The following is a 24973-nucleotide window of genomic DNA, read 5'->3' on the forward strand; positions in this document are numbered from 1 at the left end:
AGTCATAAGCAAGGCATGCTGGGACAGCTGTCTAGCTGATCTTTATATGCCACTGCTGCATCACTCATAGTCTGTCACCTGTGGTGTAAATACCCATTTAGACTGGGTAGGAGGTTTCACTGACTGATTTCCTCAGATTCACTCACACAAATGGGTGTCTTCACTGAAAGGATTTCAAATCCTGACCTGGATGTTTAATGCTGTAATTACAGTATATCTTGCATTGAAGTCATGTGACATAACACTGCAGATATTTTTGTTTTTTTTGTTGCAGTTTAAGCTTGTAAGATGCATTCGTTTTGCAGTTATATCTGTTTGGCTTGGTTTTATTAATGTTTATTAGGCTGTTTGGTTAATTAAAATGCTATCATTATGATTTAGACAAATCTTTCTTGTAATTATATATGTGTGTTTGTCAAAGTCGAGTTGCATGCCATGAAAGTTCCATTGGCATGCAATCTTTGACATGTGGCCAAGACTTTTTTTTTCATAGAGATGGCTGCACCAATGTTTCATTTGTATTGTACTGTTTTGTTTTGTTCACACTGTATTGTTGATTTTTGCCAATATTTTTTTTCAATCATAGTTTTCATAATAGCTTTACTGATATGGGTGATTTTAGAAAACTGAAATTATTGTAAAATCATTGAAATATTTAAAAATTATATTAAGATATAATCATTTAAATGTTAAATAATAATCTAAAAATATTCACATTACAATAATTAAAAAAACAATATATATATATATATTTAAAATTATCCTAAGGGACAAAAGAAGTGTGGAGAGAAATTGCAATACTTTTTTTTTTTGCAGGATTCTTTCAAAAAAAAAGTTTGAATAATAGCATTTCAATTATGACAACTCTCTGAAGATTTTAGCGTGGTGATGGATATGGCAATGTTAATGTATTTGGTCTTGGCCGAATAGATCTGCTACACTGCTGCTGCTGCTGAATTGCTGCTAGTAGATTATTGCTGCTGCTGCAAGCAAGTACAGGAACTTGCTACTGCCAATGCATATGCCGATACAGTGCATATTTTTTTTATATATATTTAAGACATACTGCTGCTGCACAAATAGCATATACCCGTAGCAGATCTATACAGGTGGAGCTGGGGAAGGTGGAGGGTTTCAGAGAATCTCTAGTGAATGCTAGCCAGCCATATAAATGCAAGGCAGTAAGCTCATTGGCTGCATATGCAGCATGAACCAGTCAGCTTGAAACAATATATATATATATATTTAAAATTATCCTAAGGAACAAAAGAAGTGTGGAGAGAAATTGCAATACTTTTTTTTTTTGCAGGATTCTTTCAAAAAAAAAGTTTGAATAATAGCATTTCAATTATGACAACTCTCTGAAGATTTTAGCGTGGTGATGGATATGGCAATGTTAATGTATTTGGTCTTGGCCGAATAGATCTGCTACACTGCTGCTGCTGCTGAATTGCTGCTAGTAGATTATTGCTGCTGCTGCAAGCAAGTACAGGAACTTGCTACTGCCAATGCATATGCCGATACAGTGCATATTTTTTTTATATATATTTAAGACATACTGCTGCTGCACAAATAGCATATACCCGTAGCAGATCTATACAGGTGGAGCTGGGGAAGGTGGAGGGTTTCAGAGAATCTCTAGTGAATGCTAGCCAGCCATATAAATGCAAGGCAGTAAGCTCATTGGCTGCATATGCAGCATGAACCAGTCAGCTTGTGCCAAGTCATTTAACTCTCTGAATATCATCGGTTATGTTAACAACCCGCCATCTAGAGTTTCATGACTTAACTATATATTTAATTGAATGTGATGAAACGTGTAATGTAAGGACACTAAACAGCTATCAAGATAGGGGTGTGATCCTTTTGAGTGGGGGTGTGTTTGTTTTGGTGGTTTTAAATATGAACAGGGTTTCTCAGAAATTGCTTACTGCACCTTTAAATTCTACACTGCACAGGGAGTCTCTTATTTACATCTTAATTGCACTGTGTGTGAGTAATGATGCAAGCATTTGTGAGAGTGCAGAAATTGAGTTGCAATGACGAGATGCTGAGCTGCAAACATTTATGCAACAGGAGTAGATCTAAATATAATTTTATGATACACACTTTCAATAATTAGTCAGTCTCACAGCTGTAATATTAAAGACAAAACAACGTTTTCAGAAGAGTTCCACATGTAATAATTCATATGCAGTGATGTTACCCAATCGCAGCAGTGGGCATTTACACTGAAGTCTTAAAAGAGACCTGCTTATTTAAACAGTGTTCAAATCAGAGGCCTAAAATCAGGGTAGAAAATGGTGTTTCGAAATAATTTTTAAATTATGACAGTTTTGTATAATTTGACGAGTTCAAATATGAAAGACAAAACTGCAGCACTGTAACTATTCCAGCAGAAACCTAAAGATTTTCCTTTCCTTTCTGACCAACTATAACACCTCTGAAACCATGAGAGTGTGTTTCTGCACTAATCATTACAGACACCACTGCTGTAGCCTTGCCATGAGCTGTGGTACCAGTCAACAAGATGTTAAAGTAAAGCAAGTGTTTGAACAGAAACTAGCACCTCACACTGACACCGAAGGTGAGACGGTGTGAAAGAAAAACTGTTAATTGGTAATATAAAGCATTAAAAATGTCCAAGTCAGACGTGTGTTTGCGTTCTGGATAGAAGCTTTCTTTGCTTTTAAACATCTCACAAATTCATCAAAGGCTTCTCATACAAATATCTGATATCAGAGAGAGAAAGCTGTTTTCATTTGTAGCAAGTTTTCTTCCTGCTTATTTGAGATGACAATATATTCCTATTCAATAATGGATAAAACAATCAGACATACACAAACCTTGAAAACAAACATTTTTGATGCTTTGAAGCGTCAAAAGCTGATACGACATGCTCCTTATTTTCACACAGTTGGAGTTTTAGCAAAGTGTCTGAGAAAACAGGAAGCAGCTCAAACTGAGACAAAGTGTCTTGCGGCAAACACAGCTTTGATCTCCCTTTAACAACCTTCACTTGTCCTCTCACTGTCCCACTGCACAGGAACAAAGGCTTTACACTGGCATAAACATATATGTGTGCGTACAGTGAGATCCAAAAGGCTGAGACCACATTGACAGTCTGGCGTTAAAAAATTTAATTTAAACATGGAAATGAGTATTTATTTATTTATTTATTCATTCAAACGTGTGGGGTCAGTATAGATTTGTGAAATGTCCTCACAGTTTAATATTTAAAAATGTAATTTATTGCTATGATGGCAAAGCTGGATTTTCAGCATCAGTTATTCCAGTCTTCAGGGGCACATGCTCCTTCAGAAATCACTCTTGTGATGTCACACTCGGTTGCAGAGAGCACATGATGAAGAAGAAGATCAGGTTCAAAAGTATTTAATAATCCACACAAAGGTTAATCCAATGAAGGCAAGCAAACTAAACACAACCGTATGCATTAACGCTGATGTCTACACTGATGTGACCAGACAATTGAGAAGTGAAAACGGCAACAAAAACTAATGTAAATGAGGGTAACATACTGGACAGAAAAATGAAATCAAATCAGTGACTATGATGGCAAATGACTAACTAAGGCAGGCAGGACTACAACAGAGACAGAAAACGAACTCAAAACCGAACATAACCATGACAGCTGATTTGCTGCTCTAGAAATATTTATAAATAATAATGTTAAAAACAGTTGTGCTGCTTAAAATTGTTGTTCTCCTGCTGAGTTGCTTAGTTCAGCTAGTTAACTCATTAAATAATGCGATATTCGATTTGCGATACGATAATGCTTAAAGTGCCACATGCTCAGATGAAACAGTTTTACTCAGCTGTGTCTGAGGCAGTTCTGTGAACTTCTATAACTATCTTGTGTCATATCTATATGGTTATTCGTATGTATATATGTATTAAGAGCTCCTGTAAAACCACAACAAATTCCTTGTGTTTGCGCACACTTAAGTGGTGAATAAAGCTCATTCTGATTCTGATTCTAACATAACTAGCATACATGTTTCACTTTTTGTGAGAAGAAAGCACCCCTACAACAACTTCTGAAAGTGAACGTTAGTGTTTTACTCTAGCATTACATAAAAATGTCATTTTAACATTTAACATTTACTCTATGCATTTGCGGTATTTCGATAATTTCGATATATTGCACAGCCCTAGCCAAGGCCACACACATCCCTGAGAGCTGATTTATTCATTTATTTTTACTTTTTGTATGTCAGCTTCTCTAGATTTGATTAATAGATAAAAATACTAAATGTGAATGGAAAATTCTTTGTTGTTGTTTGTCACTCAGTTTTAACCCGTAGCCCTCTTAATCAGATTAGTTTAGGATTAATCTCCAGAAATCGGCGTCACTTCTCTTATTTCCACTTTCACTCATTCCCTGATCTATGTTGAAGGTTATTCTGCAAGTTAACAGAGTCCTAGAACGGTAACACCATGTGCTGTGTGAGCAGTTGTCTGTCACATCGAGTCACACCTGTTAAGGTTGTCAATCCCAGTCACTGACTGTGTGTGCTTGTGTTGCTCTGCATGCAACTATGCATGACAATGTGTCTGAATGCACATGTATGATTAATTTTTGAAATCTTGAACATTAATAATGCATCAGAAAGAAAAGCAATTATAAACCAGTTTTATTTTGCAACAAAACACTTTTAAAATATAATGAATGCACTTTCATTTTGGAGTTGCCAAAGGTGCTCCTGCCACAAAGTTGTTTTATTTGTGGGGAAAGGCTTTTTAGAAATAAAAACCAAGCAGCATGAAGTAATAAAGTGCTCTGTAATAACAAGAAAGCGCCATCTTAGGGCTCTTGTGTTCAGATCGCAGATGTGGTTCAGCTTGAAGCCAAAGGAGTTGGAACAGCCAGACACTTGAACAGAAAAAAAAAAAAAGCAAAACAGAAAAGTCGAGAAGAGGCTGAGCACAGCGTGTTTAAACGCGCAGGGAAAAATCTTTTCAGCTGTTGTTGAGCTCTACATTCAGTTGGGCTAATTAGATTTTCAAAGCTTACAGTGTGGCATATTTGCCTCTAATCAAAATCATTCAACATATCAGTCTGTGTTGATATTCTATGCAGCAGCCATTACTGTCAGAGGTAATAATGTGATCACAGAGAGTGGAGTCAGGGAAGCAGCGCTCACTATCTTTTGCACGTATCCCTAATTTTATCCAAAGATATAACTCTCTTTGCATTAAATTGCTGATCTGAAGCCAGTCACCTCGTCATGTTCTAGCCCTAATATTTGTAATAGGAATGGCAGCACTGGTCTCAGATCAGCCAAGCATGTACTCTTTTATTTCTCGAGTTTGACTATCACCATTACAGTCTGATCAACATTGCAATATATTCTTGACAAGAACTGGAAGCTTAGATAGAAAGGATTCTTTTGATTTTATGTGATATTTAAAATCAATAATCAGTGATATGTATACATAAAAGGCTGGAAAGACAACGCCAAATAAATTTGTAGAAAAACTCAAAACTTTGAATTAAGTGACTAATTCTTTATCAGAAGGGCTCGTTGTAGCAAACATTTGCACAATATAGTTTGAAATTGTGTAGAAGATGGTAGTGTTGGACAATGTATTTAATCTTCACAATTTGTTCACAAAGATTTTACAGGTGATTATACTCTTATTTAATGATTCATTTTATTGTATTATTTATCTTTACAGATTTTTTTCTATATAAACATGTTTAAATATCCTTTTCTTGTAGTAAAACAGAGTATAGTAGAATAGAATTATTAGAGTATTAGAATTGAAAATTATTGTAATAATGTGTAACAATATTACTGTTTTTAATGTATACACACAGTCTTGGTGAGCATAAGGGACTTATATTCTTCTTACAAAAAAAAAGAAAACAAATAAAATAAATGAAATAAACTCACTGACCCCAAACTTTTGAACAGCATTTTACATTAAACATTTGTAATCTACTTAGCAACCTTGTATTCAATGAAACTATTAAAATAATAGTTCATTTGAGTGAACAAATCATTTTTTTTAAGTCATTTGAGAGCATATATGGAGACACACACACACACATACACATACACTGATCAGCAACAACATTAAAACTGAGTGGCAGAGGCCAAATAGTGATGGCTAGCCGACTGGGTCAGAGCATCTTTAAAACAAAAAGTGGTGCAAGGAAGGACCTCAGGGTCATACGCGCCCAAGGCTCATTGATGCACGTGGGAAGTGAAGGAAAGCCTGTCTGGTCTGAAAACTTAATGCTGTTTAAAAACTTAATGCCGACCAGTAGAGAAAGCTGTCAGAACACACAGTGCATCGCAGTTTGCTGCGTATGGGGTTACGTAACCACAGGCCGGTCAGAGTGTCCCTGATGACCCTTGTCCACCATTGAAAGCATCTACAATAGCCATGTGAGTGTCAGAACTGGACCATGGAGCAATAGAAGAAGGTTGCTTGGTCTGACGAATCACGTTTTCTTTTAGATCAGGTGGCTGGCCAGGTACATGTGAGTGGTTTACCTCGGGAATAGATGGCAGCAGGATGCGCTATGGGAAGTCATTTTACCATTTTTCTCTGTATTTTGTATTGGACAGATCATCAATAGCTCATGGGCAGTTTGCGGGTGTGCTGTTTGAGGCTGGGACTACTAAATTCTATACTTTTGTCTTTTTCTTAGTACAGATTGTTTTCTGTAGTTTCATAAATTCATAAAAGTCCTCCTTGTTTCCATGTACTATTTTCCAGTTCTTCACTGTAGGTATTACTGTCCCTAATCTCCCCCTTTATAGAGGGTTAGAACAGCATTTGAAAGTAATGTGGAAGCACTTCAAAGAGACAGAGTAACAAAGAAAGTGAGAGAGAACGAAAGGCCACAAAGGAGAGAAAAAAAGATATTTAGAGTTTTTAATTTCATGAGGATGATTCTGGGTAAATGAGTCCGGCCCAAGTGAATACAGTCATAAAAAGAAATAAAGTTTAAAAGCCCTGGAATTAATCAAGTTACAGACACGCTGTGACCATCAAGAATGTTTCAGAAATTGAATAATGTGAGCTACTGTAGGTGTGTGTGAGTGATAATAACAGTGGCTGGCTCTATACTCTCCTGTAATTTCAGCAGATGTTTAATCTCTCTCCAGAGGAGGTGGATGTTGCTCATGCTGAACAGCATCAGATCTGGAGTCCCTCTCCCTACAGGGCGCCGGAGGTTAATGTAAAAATCAAACTCAGCAGCATGTGAAGTTTGGAGCATCACTGTATTTCACAGCATCCTTTCTCTTACACGCAGGCGCCTGAATATCCATTAGACCAATACTTCAGTTCTCCTACTCCTGTTGAAAAATTTTGCACTCTAAACTTACTACCGTTCAAAAGTTCATGATCCTGCAGCAGTATATATATATATATATATATATATATGTAATGCTGTTATTTGAACTTTGAGAATATTACACTTGGCTTGACTCAAAGTTCTTTTGTTCAGTATATTTGCAGAGAGTGACTAATGGCCAGTGTTGGGAAGGTTACTTTGGAAATGTGATAGGTTACAGATTACAAGTTACCCTACTTAAAATGTAATAGTAGTGTAACTTTTTCAATTACTTTATTAAAGTAATGTAACTGATTACTTTTGATTACTTTTTGATTACTTTTCTAAATTTCTAATGAATGTTTATTTGCAACTGTTAATCGTTTTCCAACATTTACACCATGCAGGGTTAACCTTACAGTAGTGCTCAGACTTTCAAAATCCTTCCTCACTTGAATTAAGATGATCAAATTTGAACACATCCACCACAAAATCAGACTTTAGTACCGCCTTTTACTTTGAGATTGATCTGAAGTTCAATGCAGATTTAAAATCATAAGAAATAGTTTACTGATACTATTATAATCTTATTAACTGTTTATCTCCTGAACTGCATCTTTCTTTACCACGCTATTCAGCGCCAATCCCGCCGTGCAGTCAATTTCACTGGTTAAGGTTAGGGTCAGGTGTGGAGTAGGTTTAGGGGTTAGCATTTTTTGTAGCATAGTGTAGGAAATCAACACTTTAATTGACACAACCAATAAAATCTTTAGAATCAGCTGTGGGGCGGAGTTTGCACTGAAGTGGATTGGGGGGAAAAATCCCCCCCCCAAAAAAATCCAAAAATCCAGGCGTGCCTTGTGCCTGCCTGTCAATGGGAGGAAGCCATGCCCTATTTTGGAGCTCCCACCCCGTTTGGGAGTTCCCGCCCCCATTTGGAGATCTCCAGGCTGCAGTTATACCCTTCTTGTAATTTAGAGTAATCTGAATTCGTAAACATTAAAGGTGCTGTATGTAGGGTTGACACCGAGTGGTTGGACTAGGTATTGCAGTCCGAATTCAAAATATTGGAGAGGGTTTTTTTCACCCGGCCCCTCCTCCTCAGACTTGACGCACACGCAGGTTGCCAGATTGATTACACCAACAGGAATTGACGATGAATAAAATGAAATACGCTGTGTTTTCCGCCAACTGGCAACCCGGGGTCCCGAAATACAATTGGGTAAACTGGCAGTGGGCGGGTTTCACAAACCAAAACAGAGACCGACATTCCGGCCAGGAACACACATTTTCAAATGAGAATAACTGACTGTAGCATTGTTTTTCAGATAAACAAGTGTTAACTTATTGCAAACATATTATGGTATTTTTATGCTTTAGTAGAGTCAAAAACTTACAGCACCTTTAAAATGAGGTTATGATTTTTTTAAAGATTTTTTTAATCTATTGTTCCTATGTTGTGGATCTGACAGAAATTTTGCCCAGTAACATTTTCTGATCGCACACTGTATTAGAACTTATACATTATTACTGAAACTCTAACATTGAATACTGAAACATTATTACAGACTGACATGATTAAACTGTTCTACTGCTCATGACCTATTTATGACTAAACAGGGGCCAGTTGCATAAACAGTCACAATGTTAAGACTGTCTCTTAAGTACTAGTTTGACCAACTAGCAGTTACCCAAGAGGTAATCCGTCTTACTTTTTTGGATTCAAATTAGACCAATCTACCTTTTTGTCACTGACTTAAAAAAGTTATGACCAGTAAGAAGAAAAAAAGAATATATGACTAACTTTTTAAGACTAGCCTAAGAGGTTAATGCACCCGGCCACAGATCTGATGTCAGATTCAACAGGCATTTAAATTTTTCCCACCTTTGTGTGTATCATTGTCATGGGGCTTATTTATTTCACAGGTGCACAAGATGGGCTCTCTGATCTCTTGTGGCATACACGGGGCAAATGATGTGGTTGATCAGAACACAATGGTTCCTGCTCCACTGGACGTGTCTTTTTCCTTCTATCGTTTGAACTCATCACAGGTCGAACGGTCGCAGTCGGCGCTATGTTCCGTTTGTGATGTGATGCAATGCTCTGATGTGCAGATGTTCTCATTAGCTGCACCTACTGGAGATGATCCCATATTCTGAGATAATTATGTATCATGCAGTGGACATCCAATGTTTTTACATTGATAGTTCTTCTTTTGTCACAGTTCTCATTCCTTAGAAACAACCTTAGATTCATGTCTTGACTTAATGTGATGTTTAGATGCATGGCCGTCTGACACCAACACATATGCGCATTCACTTACAAATGTCAGCCAGCTTGATCGAATAGCTCCTGACAGCTACACAAAAGGCTTATTTAAACAGTCCTTGTCCTCATTAGCAGTGCCTGTTTATGGAACCTCGCTTAGTTCAGTCTCACCACTGCTGACGCCTACTGTAGGCCATACAGAGAATAATTCTATTTATCAAGCAAAGCGCATAAAGCACCAGCGATCACAATGCCAGCAGAGGAGCGGCGGCTGACAGAAAGGACTCAGGACATTGAAAACCAGCTCTGAGGAGGAAGCTGTGAAAAAATAGCTCCGGCAATGGGGATTTTGGACAGCACTGCTAAACGACATAATTAGATAGTGGTGCTGGCAGTGTATAAAACATCTGCATGCTTATCTGTAGAAAAAAAGAGAAAGGGCGGTGAGGAAGGGAGGAGAAAAACAGCAGAGAATTGCAGGGTGAACAAGCTTGCCAAATGTGGGGTTGAAAAAAAAAAGGCTTTTACCTTGCACACCTCACTTACAGACAGAGTTTGAATGTAACGTTTCTGAAAGAGTCAAATCACTATGGCCATTATGTTCAGATTTATGTAGTTCTTTGATGACACAAGTTTATTCATACTAATTGACTATACATTCGTTTTCCTTTATACTTCATTCATTGTTTGTACCATCTTCCATTCAGTTTCTCCTCAAGCCTCTTTCAGACAATTGCACCTTCAATAACCATACCTTTTGTTTAACAGTTTTTCTTTCACACCGTCTCACCTTCGGTGTCAGTGTGAGGTGCTAGTTTCTGTTCCAAGCTCCACACACAGTAAAAACACTTGCTTTACTTTAACATCTTGTTGACTGGTACCACAGCTCATGGCAAGGCTACAGCAGTGGTGTCTGTAATGATTAGTGCAGAAACACACTCTCATGGTTTCAGAGGTGTTATAGTTGGTCAGAAAGGAAAGGAAAATCTTTAGGTTTCTGCTGGAATAGTTACAGTGTTGCAGTTTTGTCTTTCATATTTGAACTCGTCAAATTACACAAAACTGTCATAATTTAGAAATTATTTCGAAACACCATTTTCTACCCTGATTTTAGGCCTCTGATTTGAACACTGTTTAAATAAGCAGGTCTCTTTTAAGACTTCAGTGTAAATGCCCACTGCTGCGATTGGGTAACATCACTGCATATGAATTATTACATGTGGAACTCTTCTGAAAACGTTATTTTGTCTTTAAATGCCATATTCACCATCTTCACTGTATCTCAGTATCAGGATGACAGCTGCAGGTCAGAACAATTCAGGGTTCAAGTTAACTTCTCATTTGGTAATGTCATTGTCACAGAGAGGTCAGGGAAACAAGTAGGCAGAATTTAAATGCAGTGTATCTGTATTAGTAATAACAAAAACAAAGATAATCCAAGTACACAGATTTTTGCAGGAGAAAACGTGTGACAGTACAAACAACACAAGACAAAGAACAGAACAAAACGAGGGCAAGATATACACAAAGTAATTAGAACAAAACTAGTAAGAGGTGTGCAACGTAATCAGCGACTATGGAAACAAATGAGGGGTGGGAACATAGGAAACGTGAACAAAACATAAGACAACCAGGAATCACAACTAAAAGTCCATGAAACAAAACAGAAGTGTTACAGTGGTAGCCTTATTACTTGTCCAAATGTGGTTATTAAAGTGATAGTTCACACAAAAATCAATATTCTGTCATCGTTTACTCTCATGTTGTTCAAACATTCTGTGGAACACTAAAGAAATTATTTTGAAGAATGTATTTTCATTCAGGAAGGACGTGTTCTTATGTTCAGTCTGTACTGTTACATTTTTGGTCTATGTATGTAGCAGACAGATGCCTTTCCGTTATTGTCACTTACACTTTTTTTCAGTATTTCACATCCTGAGAAATAGAAAAACAAATGTCCTGCATTCTTAACTTTTAATACAGCAATATATCCAAAGTAAGCAGTCTTTTAATACGGTGAACAGAACCTTACTCATTGCTTTTTCTACTGGTTTAATATAATTGACATAAAAATTATATTAAAATATGTGTTTATTTATTTATTTTTATTTTTCTGCATGCCATATTCTTTATGTATGCTACATATCTACTCTGTTATCTCTTCCCTGTCTCTTTGGTTTGATTTGTCTTTGTACTGGGGGAACAGTGACACTCCTCCTACATGATTCAGTTTTAGAGCAGCTATATGATTTGGATATTGAAGGCAGTGACGCTTTTGAAAGCGGCATCCACCACTGCGCTTTGTTGACCACTTTTAATTAGGCAGCACACTGTGCCGTGAGCCACCCCACTCCAGTCTGGACTGAGTCAGTAATTGCTAAATTTACTGTAATCAATGTGAGGAAAGCAGGGCTTGATGACATGCCAGAAAACTACTGTGTGGGAAAAATAGGGAAAAGAGAAACATCCAGGAGACTAAAGTCTAAAACGCCTTCTTTTCAAAGCTCTTCTGTGTCTGGTAAATTGCTGCTAACCTCACTGTTCTGGAACACAAGAAGAAAATTAGAAACACTGGACTGCTCTGCTTTTTCTACATCCAATGTCTTTTTTTTTCTTTTTAATATGTCTAGTTCTTGAGGACAGACAACTTCCTTCAGCCCCAGATGTAGGCCATCATAAATGAAGAATGTAACTGAATACTGTTGTTTTGTAAGAGTGAGTTATATACAGGACATGGAGAAATAAATAGTGCTGCAGCTTTGCAAAATTGAAGCCCTGTGGGTTTGAGTGTTTCAGTTTTGCTTGGGTTTTAGCCATATTCTTACTATATGCGTACATCTGTCAATTGTAGCTCTTCTCAAAAAACAACTTTAATCAGTTGATTCAATAGCTTCAGCTGATAATGCAGTTAAACATGACATGCATGTAGGTGACAATGCCACATCAGTGTTTTCATACTGACTTAAGTGTTAAACAATTATGTGACCATTTTGTCCCATTCCGTACAGGTGTGACCCTGTATCAAAAGGCACAGATATTTTCAGTAAAAAATTTTTACACTTTTTTTTCCCCACAGTCCTTGTTTTAGTGTGCTTAGTCAGCCTTTCGTCATATTTATAAATTTTACTCTGATTAAAATGCCATCTAATTTTAGTCCCAGGGATTAGTTCAATCCCAGAAACTGTTGACTATGATTGATTTATTTGAAATCATTTTCATGATCATTCAGTCATTTTTTTTTTTCTAAAACATTATTAGCACATATTGTTAATATCATGCAGTCTTGTATTTTCTTGAAGACTACAATCTGACAGCTTATGCTGCATTGATTCACCATTTACTGAGGGTGTCATTTGGGACAAGGCCTACATGTAAATTACTCACAGCAAACTCAAGTCAACCACTACATTAATAACCTCGGCAAGCTCCACCTGTGCTCTGCCACAAAGTCTTACCATCAGAAGCCTCTGTGTCCCTATGGGAGAGTGATATCCAACATTGCTGCCAGCAGTTCTCTTTTTTGCGACTGTCAAGTCGATGTCACATTCTTCTAGTGAAATTCCCCTTTGACAAACTCCGATGTGCTTGTGTTCTTAATTTTTTCCCCCAGAAACTCTCTGAGGCCTTAATAAAGCAATGCTTTTGTTTTTAAATTATTCACAAACACAGTGGAAAAAAGCCGCCCAAATCCTCAGAGCTGCTACTGGAATCCAAGCACCTGCCTCCCATAATCCACTCTGCTAAGTAGCACTCTAAATCATTTCCCTAAAAATCTCTGTCTTTTTCGCCGGATTAATTTTGAGTGAATAGTCTCTGTCTTTTCCAATTTGCTTACCTGAAGCATTTCCATGGTGAAGCTTGCGCAAAGACAAAGCTCTAAAAGGCATGGAGACTTATTCTGCATGTCGGAAGCATGGCTTCCTGAATCCATCTCTCTGAGCTTTCATCAAAACCATTTGTTCTAGTGCATCCCCAGTGCATTAGCACCTGCCGCCAGTGAAAAGAGCTGTTATCAGGGGTCTGTCTGTGAGAATGGGTAAATTGTAGATCAAATGGGGCCTCTTAGACCTTCTAGTGCTCCACTTTTTACTCCCTGTAAATGCCTATTGCGCAAATAGAAGAGGCGTCAGTACAACAGAGGAGCACATTGCTACACTTAAACAAGCTCTGTCTACTGCACACATTTTACCGCTCTACATGGTCATTTTGAGATGCTTTTTCGTTCCCAAATTAGAAGAATCCACAAGGAAAAAAATGTGACATGCTGTGCTGGCATGATGGAATTGATGGTTGGCACCAATTCTAGATGGATGTCCAACCAGGAAGGCAAATATGCACCGTGTGCGTGCAAGTACTCAAAAGATTAAGGGCTGCACCCCGCACAACACAGACACACAAGTACACTATTATTTTTCATGCAGCTGATCAAATCTAAAGGAAAATTTTGCCTATGGCTTAAATATTCAGTATAATGTTTATGGATCAGATTGGAAAGCTTTTTGGTTATTTAAGTTGCTGGCTTCACTGATTTCAGCCAATTGAATGTCTGTTCAAACAACAGCTATGTTTGACGTTTTAATCATTGCATTATAGGACAATTTAGGCGTGAACAAGTTACCTCAGGGAATTCTTAGAAATGTTTCAAAGTGAAGTTAAATTACCTCTCATAATGATGCTTTTGCTGTTGTTTTTTATTGTATTTTTATTTGAGATCTAACTTGATTTAACTTGAGTTTATCTAAATATCTTTTCTGTATAGCTCACTTTAAAAAGTTTCTTTCTCCACAGGGCTTCCCATTGGGCTTAAAGGAAGTACACATTTATACCTGGACAGACGGTTTGAGAAGAAGAGACTGGCATGACAACGAGAGCATCAGGAAAGACAGCCAACGTGTTGGTACGGGCACTGAATATTTCAGAATAGGCCTTTTCTTTCTTATAATTGAGACTTGTCCCTCTTAAAGCATATGAAAACCTCACATTATCACAGCATAAAGGACATCAACCAGACTAAAGAGGAAATATTTGATGATGATGACATTTTCTTTATGGCTTTCATTTAGGGTAGGACATTATTTTAGAATCCCTGCCAAGCTGTCCCTGTAAATCAACTGGTTGTCCCTGTGGCTAAAGAGACTTTATTGATCCATCTGAATTTACGGCTGGTTAATAATGTAAAGGTGTCTTTTTGCAGTGCTAAATTTTAGCTGCATTAGGTCCTCGGCAGTTAAGGATATACGTGGCTGTCAAGGTGCTTACTTCGGTATTTATTTTATTCAGCCATTTTCTTCTGGTTTCCAAGGATGACCCAAGGTGTTCGATGGGATATGGTTGTTGGCCAAGCACAAATTGGCAAACTTTTAGATTTGTTTACAGTTTCAATTATAGATCAGGCAATAACTGACACAGATAATCTTTGTAGGTATCGTGCCAGCAGTAACACCAGATTGTGTCCATGTTTGAACGTAGTGTAGAAATCCAATGAAATCCACATGATGTTCTCTTCTAAAGGGGTGATGAAATGGATAATCAAAATGGTATTGATATTTACACATATAAGAGGTTAATCTACAATAAAAAATAAAAAAAACATACTGCAAGTTTCAGAACTCAAAACTAACTTTAAAATATGAATAATTTTTTCTACCCGGATTTGAAATCGTTACGGCACGATTTCCCCTTGACACGCTCCTTAACATGCGTCATCGTTGTATGTAATCAGGGAAGTGTGGAGAGCCATGCTGTGTTTGGATACAGATGTCGAGTAAGACCATCAAAATCAGACGTTGTTCTGTCAGAGGATGTAAAGAAAAACTGCACCTCCAAAAACTTTGCATAGCCTTCATAAAGATCCGAGCATTAGAAATGCATCGCTGAACTATTTTTAATGATGTGCCTGAGCGACTGAAAAACTGAAAGAAGAAAGTTTTAATTTGTTCTTCACATTTCACACCGGACTGTTTTGTGAATTATTCTTAACATGGTGCCAGTTTTTCAATACATCTTTTATTGAAAGATATGGCAGTGCCAAGCATGAGGCCAAGCAAGCAGTGCCGAGGCAACACAGGTAAGTGTATGTATTGGTAATCTTACAGTGTTTGTAGTAAATGTCAAACCAGCATTTAACGCTATTAAGACACCAATCATATCACTGTTTGAGTGTTGCTAAAATAATCAGTACATACCGGCGTACATGCAGTCTCTTTTGTAACACGACAATAATAATGGTACTTTTAAAACTATAAACCGAAAATGAAGCAAGCAAAAACAATTGCCATGGTGAAACAGACTGTTGCAATCATTGTGGTTACATTTCAGTTTCTTCTGCCTCGGGATCTGATTTGGGCTCAAACATACAGCTCTGTCACAGCAGTTGCCATCTCGAGTATCAAATCACACAACATGCTGTAAGCAAATCACGGTAGTGGGCATTTCTTCAAGAGGTTTCTTCAAGATCCTTTTAAAATGATCATTTTTACAAATATTTCTGGTGCAAAAACTTTGCAAACTAAACTAACCTCGAGAAACATAATATAAAAAAACCCCTGCATTTCATGACCCCTTCGATATAAATGTTAGTGCTTTGGTAGCTCTGCACATACTCTCTTTATTTTCTAAATGCCTCTTAAGAGTCTAAATTTATTTTTTGGGTGAATGCTTTTTAACATTGCAGTGCTTTTACATAGGAAATAATTTTAACTTCAGATACTTGTAAATACTCTTAAATCCCAGATGCTAAATGCAAGTGCTCAGGATAGCAAATAATTGTGTGCTGCACGTAACTGTATGAGAGAAGGTACCCAGAAAGAGGCTTGTTTTATAGCCCTTTGGAATGAAAAAAGAAGTCAGTGTATTAATCAGGAAGATTTTCCTGATTAAGGAAGGGAGGATGGCTTTTCTGGCACCTGCAGGCAGGACCACGTCCTTCTGCATATGTCCCACTCGGCCCAATTCTTCTGTGTTGACCCGTCACGTTGGAGCATGCTGCATTATTCTATCAGAGGGCTTTCAGTGCACACCATCTGTTGGTGACAAATCTTATGATAGCAGCCTCCATTATAAAAAATAAAAAAAAAACACCTGCTAATTTTTCATGAATCTAGTTCATTGGAGATGGTAGTACATGAATGCCAGGGAAGAGTAATGGATCTTCTCAGATCCATTTGGACAAGGCCAACAAATTACAGCGCAAGTAGGGGTGGGGATTTGAGTTTTAAAGCTGTCTTTTAAAAAAAAAAATCTTAATAACTGCTGAAACATACACATAAAAGCCATAGTGGCATGATGTTTGTTCCTTAAAACCAACACACGCATGTTTGAATAGAACAGCACACAATACAGCTTAGGAATTTGTACAACCACAATCTTTTCAATTGAAATGTAGCTCATTCTAATTTTCCTGGATCATCTTCATATGTATACAAAGTTGTATCCAGGGCCGCTTCTGGCCAAATGGGTGCCCATTAAGCAGGATTGTATTGTTGTGCCCCCCTTCCTCAAATATTATGGAAGTAAAAAATAAAAAAACACCTATAGGCGTCAAAATAGAACTTTAATAAAATATAAAAGTAAATTAATAAATACATTTTATTATTTACAAATTACAATTGTAGCTCTAGATAGTTACCTATGGCTATGACTTTATTAATACAGTTGTCTAATTGATTTTATAGTCTCAAGCATTCAGAAATCACGCAAAAGAAAATTAAGCAGTTTTACGACGATAAAACCATGGTTTATTTTTGTAAGGGTTGTGATGTCCACATGTTTTTTGTTGAAGAAATTATAGAGGCTGTGTCATCTATAGCAAAAAGCTGTCCAAAAATGAAAGATTAAGTGAATATTTGAATTAAATGTTTGGCCAATAGCCTAAACAAGGATTTGATTGTCCCAAGTGTAGCAGCAGCAATTACCAGGCCTTTGGCTCCCTTTGCAGGAATTTGTAATAACATGTAATGTACATAAATTGTTTATTTTGTATTAGCCTACATTATGTATTTTAACAGTGTTATTAACCAATCATTATTGCCTCATTGTTTTTATATAATGCATTTTAAGCCATTTTAAAGGCTATTGTTGGCTTAGGTCTGTTCTTATAACCACAAAAAATTATTATCCTAATACTTCTTTGTAAATTATTATTTGAAGTAACAAAACCATGGTTAATTTGCGGTTACCATGGCTACAAGAACGATGCTTTTTGGTTTTATTCGTGTTAAAACCATGGCTAATTTTCGTAAGGGAACATGGAAACTCAGAGAGAATATTAGATGAGTTGGTGATGGTGAAATTATTTCGGACATTAAAACACGTTATTAACGTCAACAGCCAAAAAAGTTTCACATGATTATGAATGTGCCTGAAAGTGATGCACGGCCTTTGTTTTCACCTTTTTTTTTTGTTCTTTTTCTTTTCTCTGCGCCGGATTGCTGATGTCTTTTCACGGGCATAGATATCCATCCAGGGCCGGACTGGGACACAATTTCAGGCCGGGAAATCTTACACTAATCCAGGCCACACAGAAAAAAAGAGGCCAAAATGGTACCTTTTGGGGTATAACAGCTTGTCACTGGAGCAGTACCCTTAAAATAACATCTTTGTACCTTTTTTTACCCCTAATAGGTACATATTGCATGGTCTGCCTAATCAATTTCTAAATGAGCAACCATAAACAAGTTTAAACTAAGTATTATGTTTTAGTACAAGTATAAGCAGTAGCATTTACGCATCTGTGTTTATACAGCTGCAGCAGCAAGCAGTCTGTAATTGTTCTGTGGACATGCCGACAAGTTAAGGACATTAGAACAGGCTTAAATGAAATAAGCATTCCCGTTTTTATGCATTTCAACTGGAGTTCACCATATTTAGCTGCTTAACCTCAATGTTCACGTTTGCTTATTTCTTAGGTCGATGTTTTCCGTAGCTGTGCTGAGTGTGCGGACTTACACTCTCTTTACCGTCCTAATGGCTTTAATACACAATAAGATTATAAAAGTTACATAAATGACAGTTATCAAATGACTTAATATATTTTGCTCAGGTGGATACTGGGGTCTTCTGTCATCAGCTTGCAAAGTAACTATTTGTTAACTGCACATAGTGCACATTCTAACTAGTGTTACGCCAGTCAGCATCGTCACCAAGGTACTCATAGCCATAGGCCACTAGTGTTAAGCCGGTCGGCAAGGTAGCCAAGGCTCACATAGCCATAGGCCAATAGTGTTAAGCTGGTCAGCATGGTAGCCCAGGCACACATAGATAGTAATACAAGTGGTTCACATGGCTCTTTGGAGCAGCAGCAGTACATGCTGGTACAAGATGGCACAGGCTGATAGGTTCTAACTCAATCTGACATAATGACATCATTATTCATTTGTTGCAGTTGATTGTTTCTTGTTTGTATCCGCAGCAAATGAGCTTGCAGCTCAAACATTCAAATACTCGGCTACTGCTTGCTGTAGCAGTTGCAGTGCACTTCAGAAACCCTCCACCTTCCCCAGCTCCACCTGTATAGATCTGCTACGGGGTGATTTCATGTATGTTTTATATGGGGTTATCTCATGTATGTTATATGTGCATTAGCAGTATTTTTAAAATGCTCACAGCAGCATGTCTGTGGATGTACTGGCAGTAGCAAATCTCGGTACTTGCTCTGCAGCAGCAGTAGCAGCAGAAGCAGCGTAGCAGATCTATTCCGCCAAGACCAGACACATTGACATTGCCATGTACATTACCATGCTAAACTCTCTGAGAGTTGTCATGGCAGAAATATATATATATTATATTTAGGAGTGGAAATTATATAGGCTACATCTCATTATGAAATTTAGTAGACACGGAACAGAGGTCCAGCTGATCCAATACAGAACCAGTATTTATCAGATTTAATGCTTGCTGTGCAGTTACACTAGCTGACAGAAATATTTAGCCTTTGTTATCCACACTGCCTGTCAGTGATCAAACCTGCAATGCTTTCTGAAGCTTTGCCCCAAAAGTTCTGATAACAATAATAATCTCTGCATAGAGCTGTTGTTCAATGCCTTTAAGAGGCAAACACGTGTACACAGTTACACTGAAGGCTTGTGCGTAGGAGTATTAAAATCTGTAATTTTGCATTATGATTTAAATGTTCTGTTTAACTCTGTTATCATGCCAGAAAAATGCCAGAGGAGTGGGTGTGAAGTTATTGTAATTATGCACGTCACAGAGAGATGACTTTGTGCTGAAATGCACTAAGGGATGTATTTAATGAATAAGGCTTTATTTGAGTTTGAAAATCAAAGCTGGAATGGAGGAAAATCCTGTATCTTCTGTATATCCGATTTTCATTGAGTACGTTTTGTTAAAGCGGCAGCATGAGAAGTCATTAGCATTTTGATCATTTTCAAATCTCCTGTGCAGGTAAAGGAGAGAATATTGCTATCAGAACTCCATAGTCTGTTTGGCTTAGATATGAAATATTAGTCCTTTGGTTTCAAGTAATTCCAAAACTACAGTGATAAACAATGTACTGTACCATATTTGCCATATTTTCTTTTGGATGAATATGGCAAATGAAATAGTCTTACTGTTTTTATCAATTAATGGTTACACTGTTAGTTAAAAAAAAAGAAAGAAAGAAAAAGAAAACGTGTACCTAGATGTTTGAGAGCATTTTTTAGGGATTCTAGATTTCAGTATCCATTTGGCATTTAAACATTCGGAGAGGATTAAACATTCGTAGAGAAGTGTTGTTTAATGATTCAGGGAAGCAGCTGTTCTCTGGGAGATATTAGTAGCACTGAATGGTCAATTACCTACTCAGGACATACAAAAACAATTCAAACTAGAAACATTTCTAATGAAAAGGTGCTATGCAGCCTACATTGCTGCTATAGCATTCTCACATTTCATCAAAGTGTGCATGTCTTCTCAAAACTGAAATGCAATGCACTGCTTCAGACTTGTTTTTAGCACTTTAAAGCTATAATAACTTTCATCTTCTCACCCTTATGACATTTAAAGCAAGTGAGTTTTCTTTTCCTGTAGAACAACAACAACAAACGTTTTGCAGAATTTAAGCTACCATTTAAATGTGACCCTGGACCACAAAACCAGTCATAAGGGTCAGTTTTTTTAAACTGAGATTAACACATCATCTGAAAGCTGAATAAATAAGCTTTACAACTATCTGAAAATCTGGAATCTGAGGGTGCAAAAAAACGTCTCAGGTTACTTATGTAACCATGGTTCCCTGAGTAGGGAACGAGACACTGCGTCCTCTAGGGGTCGCTATGGGGAACGCCTCGTCGTGACCCGTGTCTGAAGCATACATTGAAAAAACACCAACTTGTTGGCCGGCGACAGCCATGACGTCACTACCGGTGCGACTATAGTATAAATAGGCGCCGGGAGCACACATCATTCACTTCTTCGTCTGAAGCTTGCGTCCGCAGCATGGCAAGAAACCTAGAACAGTGCTTATCGCTGGGTGACAAGCTCTTGTAATATGCGGAGAACATTTTGAAAATGACATCTAATCAATATAATTTATAATCTTTTTAAACCTAACTATTTTGTACCTTATCTGTGAAATTCTCTAGCCGTAAAGGCTATCTCTCCCGGGTTTTCTGCAACCATGATACGCGCGCATCCTGAATGTTTACAAACCTATAATTGGTCTATACTTTCCTAAGTGTCCCCTATAAATCCATTCTAGGGAAGTAAATGGGATGGATGGGGCTACTGTCATATGTTATCTCAGTAGAGCTGACTTCTTTATAATTCAAGGGATGCTTTTTGTGAAAGAGAAAGACAGAGATTGAGCATGTGAGAAAGACTCTTAGACAAAGCGACATAAGACAAGAGACTTACTGTCAAAGGCCATGAGCGAGTGAGTGGATGTTGATCTGGGCCTTAGATAACAGGGGATTAGTGTTGTCATAGTTGTCCTGATCACACCCCGGCTGAATTCTACCAGATGTGTGGAACGAAACGGAAACATGCTGTATGGTGCTGTCTGTCCCTCCCTCTCTGGACTTTTAATTTTGACAATTTTTCAACAATGGGGGAGCATGAGCACCCTGCTGAATCAAAAAATGAAAAATAGGACAAAAAAATCCTCCTTGATCAAACTTTTGATATACAGCAGTTCTCTCAAATTCCCATCTGTAATATTCACAATATGATTGAAATATGAAAGGGGCCATTCATGAAAACCAACATTTTTCTTTTCAGCTTTTATTTGTATTTTTAAAAAAGCTGCAAAGAGGGGTGATTGACGACAAAACCATGAGCACATGAGACCACCAGGATTCAGGGCAAAAATGTGGCCCTGGACCACAAAACCAGTCATAAAGGTAAATTTTTTTAAACTGAGATTAACACATCATCTGAAAGCTGAATAAATAAGCTTTACAACTATCTGAAAATCTGGAATCTGAGGGTGCAAAAAAACGTCTCAGGTTACTTATGTAACCATGGTTCCCTGAGTAGGGAACGAGACACTGCGTCCTCTAGGGGAAGTTGTCCAAATGAAGTTCTTAGCAATGCATATTACTAATCAAAAATTAAGTGTTGATATATTTACGGTAAGAAATGTACAAAATATCTTCATGGAACATGATCTTTACTTCATATCCTAATGATTTTTGGCATAAAAGAAAAATCGATAATTTTGACCCATACAATGTTTTTTTGGCTATTGCTACAGATATACCCAAGCGACTTAAGACTGGTTTTGTGGTCCAGGGTCACAAATTTAAATGTTTTTTTTTTTTTTTTCATTAAATGGATCTTTATATAGGTTTATAGTGGCTTATTTTACTGTCAGGAGTACATATAAAAACAATGTAATGTCAAATACAAATGTATTGTGAAAAACTGTGGTATTAATCAAATCAATTCATAAAACGTAACAATTTAGCTAATCTTTTAAAATGTTATCACATGAAAATATAATAATTCCTATTATTTTTGGGCATGAATACTGTTTAAAATAAAACATGGATGGAAAATTGGGTGATATTCCTTTTAAAATAATGTTTTGATAAATATTATTATTATTATTATACTTTAAGAAGTATTTCAGAATATTTCTGCCATGATTTCTTCAAATTAGACTGATTTATTTTGGCGGGTTGTGGTGAATACCTTTGCGTTTCTGTGTATTTTGATAAATTGTAGACTATTATTATCATTATTCTTATTATTTGCATAATATATTCTATTGTGCAGTAATATTTCTATTAGAATTTAAGTTATAATATAATAATTGTATAATATATATATACAATATTATTATAATTATAGTAGGCTAATAAAAAAAAAAATATATAATATAAAATATAATGTTAATTATTAAACCAAACAAAATACAAAACTTCCAAAAACACTCAACAATATGATTATTTTATTGAGTGATAGGCAGTGGGTTTAATCAGTGACATTATTAATAGATTTGCTATCCGGCATCTTCTCGTCACCTCCTCAACCCACTTACCTTAATGTTTTTACTCACAGAAAAGGCGAAAAAAAAAAAGTATTACATTGTCCAGTTTTCTCCCTGAACGATGTTGTGAGTTACTATGGCAATCCTCAATGCAGCAGGAGTGACCTACATTGACCTACAATGACCTACAATTTTTTCAGTCACGACAAAAAATCAAAACACTATTTTAAACTCACTACTAGAAAGGCAGTGCGATCCTCTTAATATGGCGTCTAAAGAAAACAGTTACCCAGAATGCAATACGGCATGACGTCAGCTTCACATTCTCTATAATGCTATTGTAATATAAGTTAATCCAAACTTTTATTTTGACGAGGTTCGTGAAGACCTTTTTTTTTTGTGTGTATGAAATGATAGTTTTTATCAAAAGAAATTATGAAATGCCCAAAGTGTCTCTCAAACACCAGGGGCAGATTAAGGTGGTCAGGGGCCCCTAGGCTGCTCTTTGTGTGAGGCCCCCCCTTAATCATTATGCTTTACTGGAGAAATTTATTTAGTGCCATACATTGTCCACACGCAAATAGTAAGGTGAACTGGCATACACACACACATTGACACAGCCAATCCTACAGTGTTTCCTCTACATTCGCAGTGTCCCCACAGGATTTTGTGAGACTGTGATGGGTGCACATTGGTTCCTCTAGTCTAGGGGGTTTTGCGGGTAGGCTATAAGAAAATTTAGTTCATTTTAAATTTAAATGCATAAATCTGGTGCATTTTGAGAGCAGAATCAAGTGACTAGATCAATGAAGAAATATGTGCTCTTTCTTAGTAGTAGTAATTTATTTATTGGTTGCATAGATGTGAATGTGATGGTAGGGAACAATTTACACTTTCTTATAAAGGCTACAAATGCCATTCTGTCAAGAGCAGGGAGTGATTTTTCTCCTCGTCTTTTGTTGTTTGATTATCATTAATGCCGACGCTTAACTCTGTCAATTTTTTTAATGTGTAAAAATCTCATGTTTCCTCTCATGTCTTACGAGAGGAAACATGAGATTTTTACACATTAAAAAAAAAATTCTCAATGACCAAATACATGACTGGAAAAATTTATTTAACAAATCATCTTATAATAAATGTCATTTCAGTTCTACTTTCTGAGTATGAATTATCATATGTGATGCGATCTGGGAAAACCCGTTGGATCAAGCTATGCTCTTCAGACCTGTACATGAATTATGAGCTTCTAGAACGTTTGACCTCCTAACTGAACTCCTTTTCACAATTCACAAATATAAATAAAAACGGAATAAATAACAAAAAATGTCGTATTAAGTGCGAACAATAAGTGCTCTCTCTATATTCAGAGTGCAAATAGAGACCAATTTTTTTCAAGCATGATGCAGAGCTATAGACAGCTACACAACCTATTATAGCCTACATATTAATAACAGCCTAGATATGTTATGTAGCTTAATTTGCACGCATCAGGGAGTCGCTCTCAAAACGCGGGGTATTAAAATTGCTTTTGAATGCGCATGCGCGTTTTACTTTCGGTTTCGATTTAACGATCCTGCAAACTCTCGGCGGTGCTGAGCGCGCATTCTACAATACAAGATATTAATTTTGTCAGACGCTCTGCAACGTATCCTCCTTTAATGTTTCTTATGGGCCAATGAGGGTCTTTTTTGTTCGCGCTGAAGTAAATTTAAAATAATAAAAAAGCTGTCTGGCCAATCCGAGGCCCCTGCACACGTGGGGCCCCTTGGCTGCAGCCTAGGCAAGCCTGTGCATTAATCCGCGCTTGTATATATGTATAGTAACATAATAATATAATGATATAATAATATTTCAACAGTGGGCCTTACAGAATAACAACGATTTGAACATTAAAAGAACCTTAGAGAGAAGTTACTAAATAGAGCTGTTAATGACCTTCCTAACATAAAAGGTGTTTGTG

At 37.0% G+C, this 24973-nt stretch overlaps 1 protein-coding gene across 1 annotated transcript in view; it reads left to right on the forward strand.

Moving 5' to 3' along the window:
* LOC107676688 (polypeptide N-acetylgalactosaminyltransferase-like 6) overlaps positions 1 to 24973 on the forward strand; it is a 210147-nt gene that overhangs the window by 22378 nt on the left and 162796 nt on the right. Inside the window, exon 3 of the mRNA XM_016471327.1 lies at positions 14370 to 14478. Within this exon, the coding sequence (XP_016326813.1) occupies positions 14370 to 14478 (109 nt within the window). The remainder of the gene's footprint in view (positions 1 to 14369; positions 14479 to 24973) is intronic.

This window comes from Sinocyclocheilus anshuiensis, unplaced genomic scaffold (assembly GCF_001515605.1).
Source record: "Sinocyclocheilus anshuiensis isolate Anshui unplaced genomic scaffold, SAMN03320099.WGS_v1.1 scaffold76, whole genome shotgun sequence".
NCBI classification, from domain to species: Eukaryota; Metazoa; Chordata; class Actinopteri; order Cypriniformes; family Cyprinidae; genus Sinocyclocheilus; species Sinocyclocheilus anshuiensis.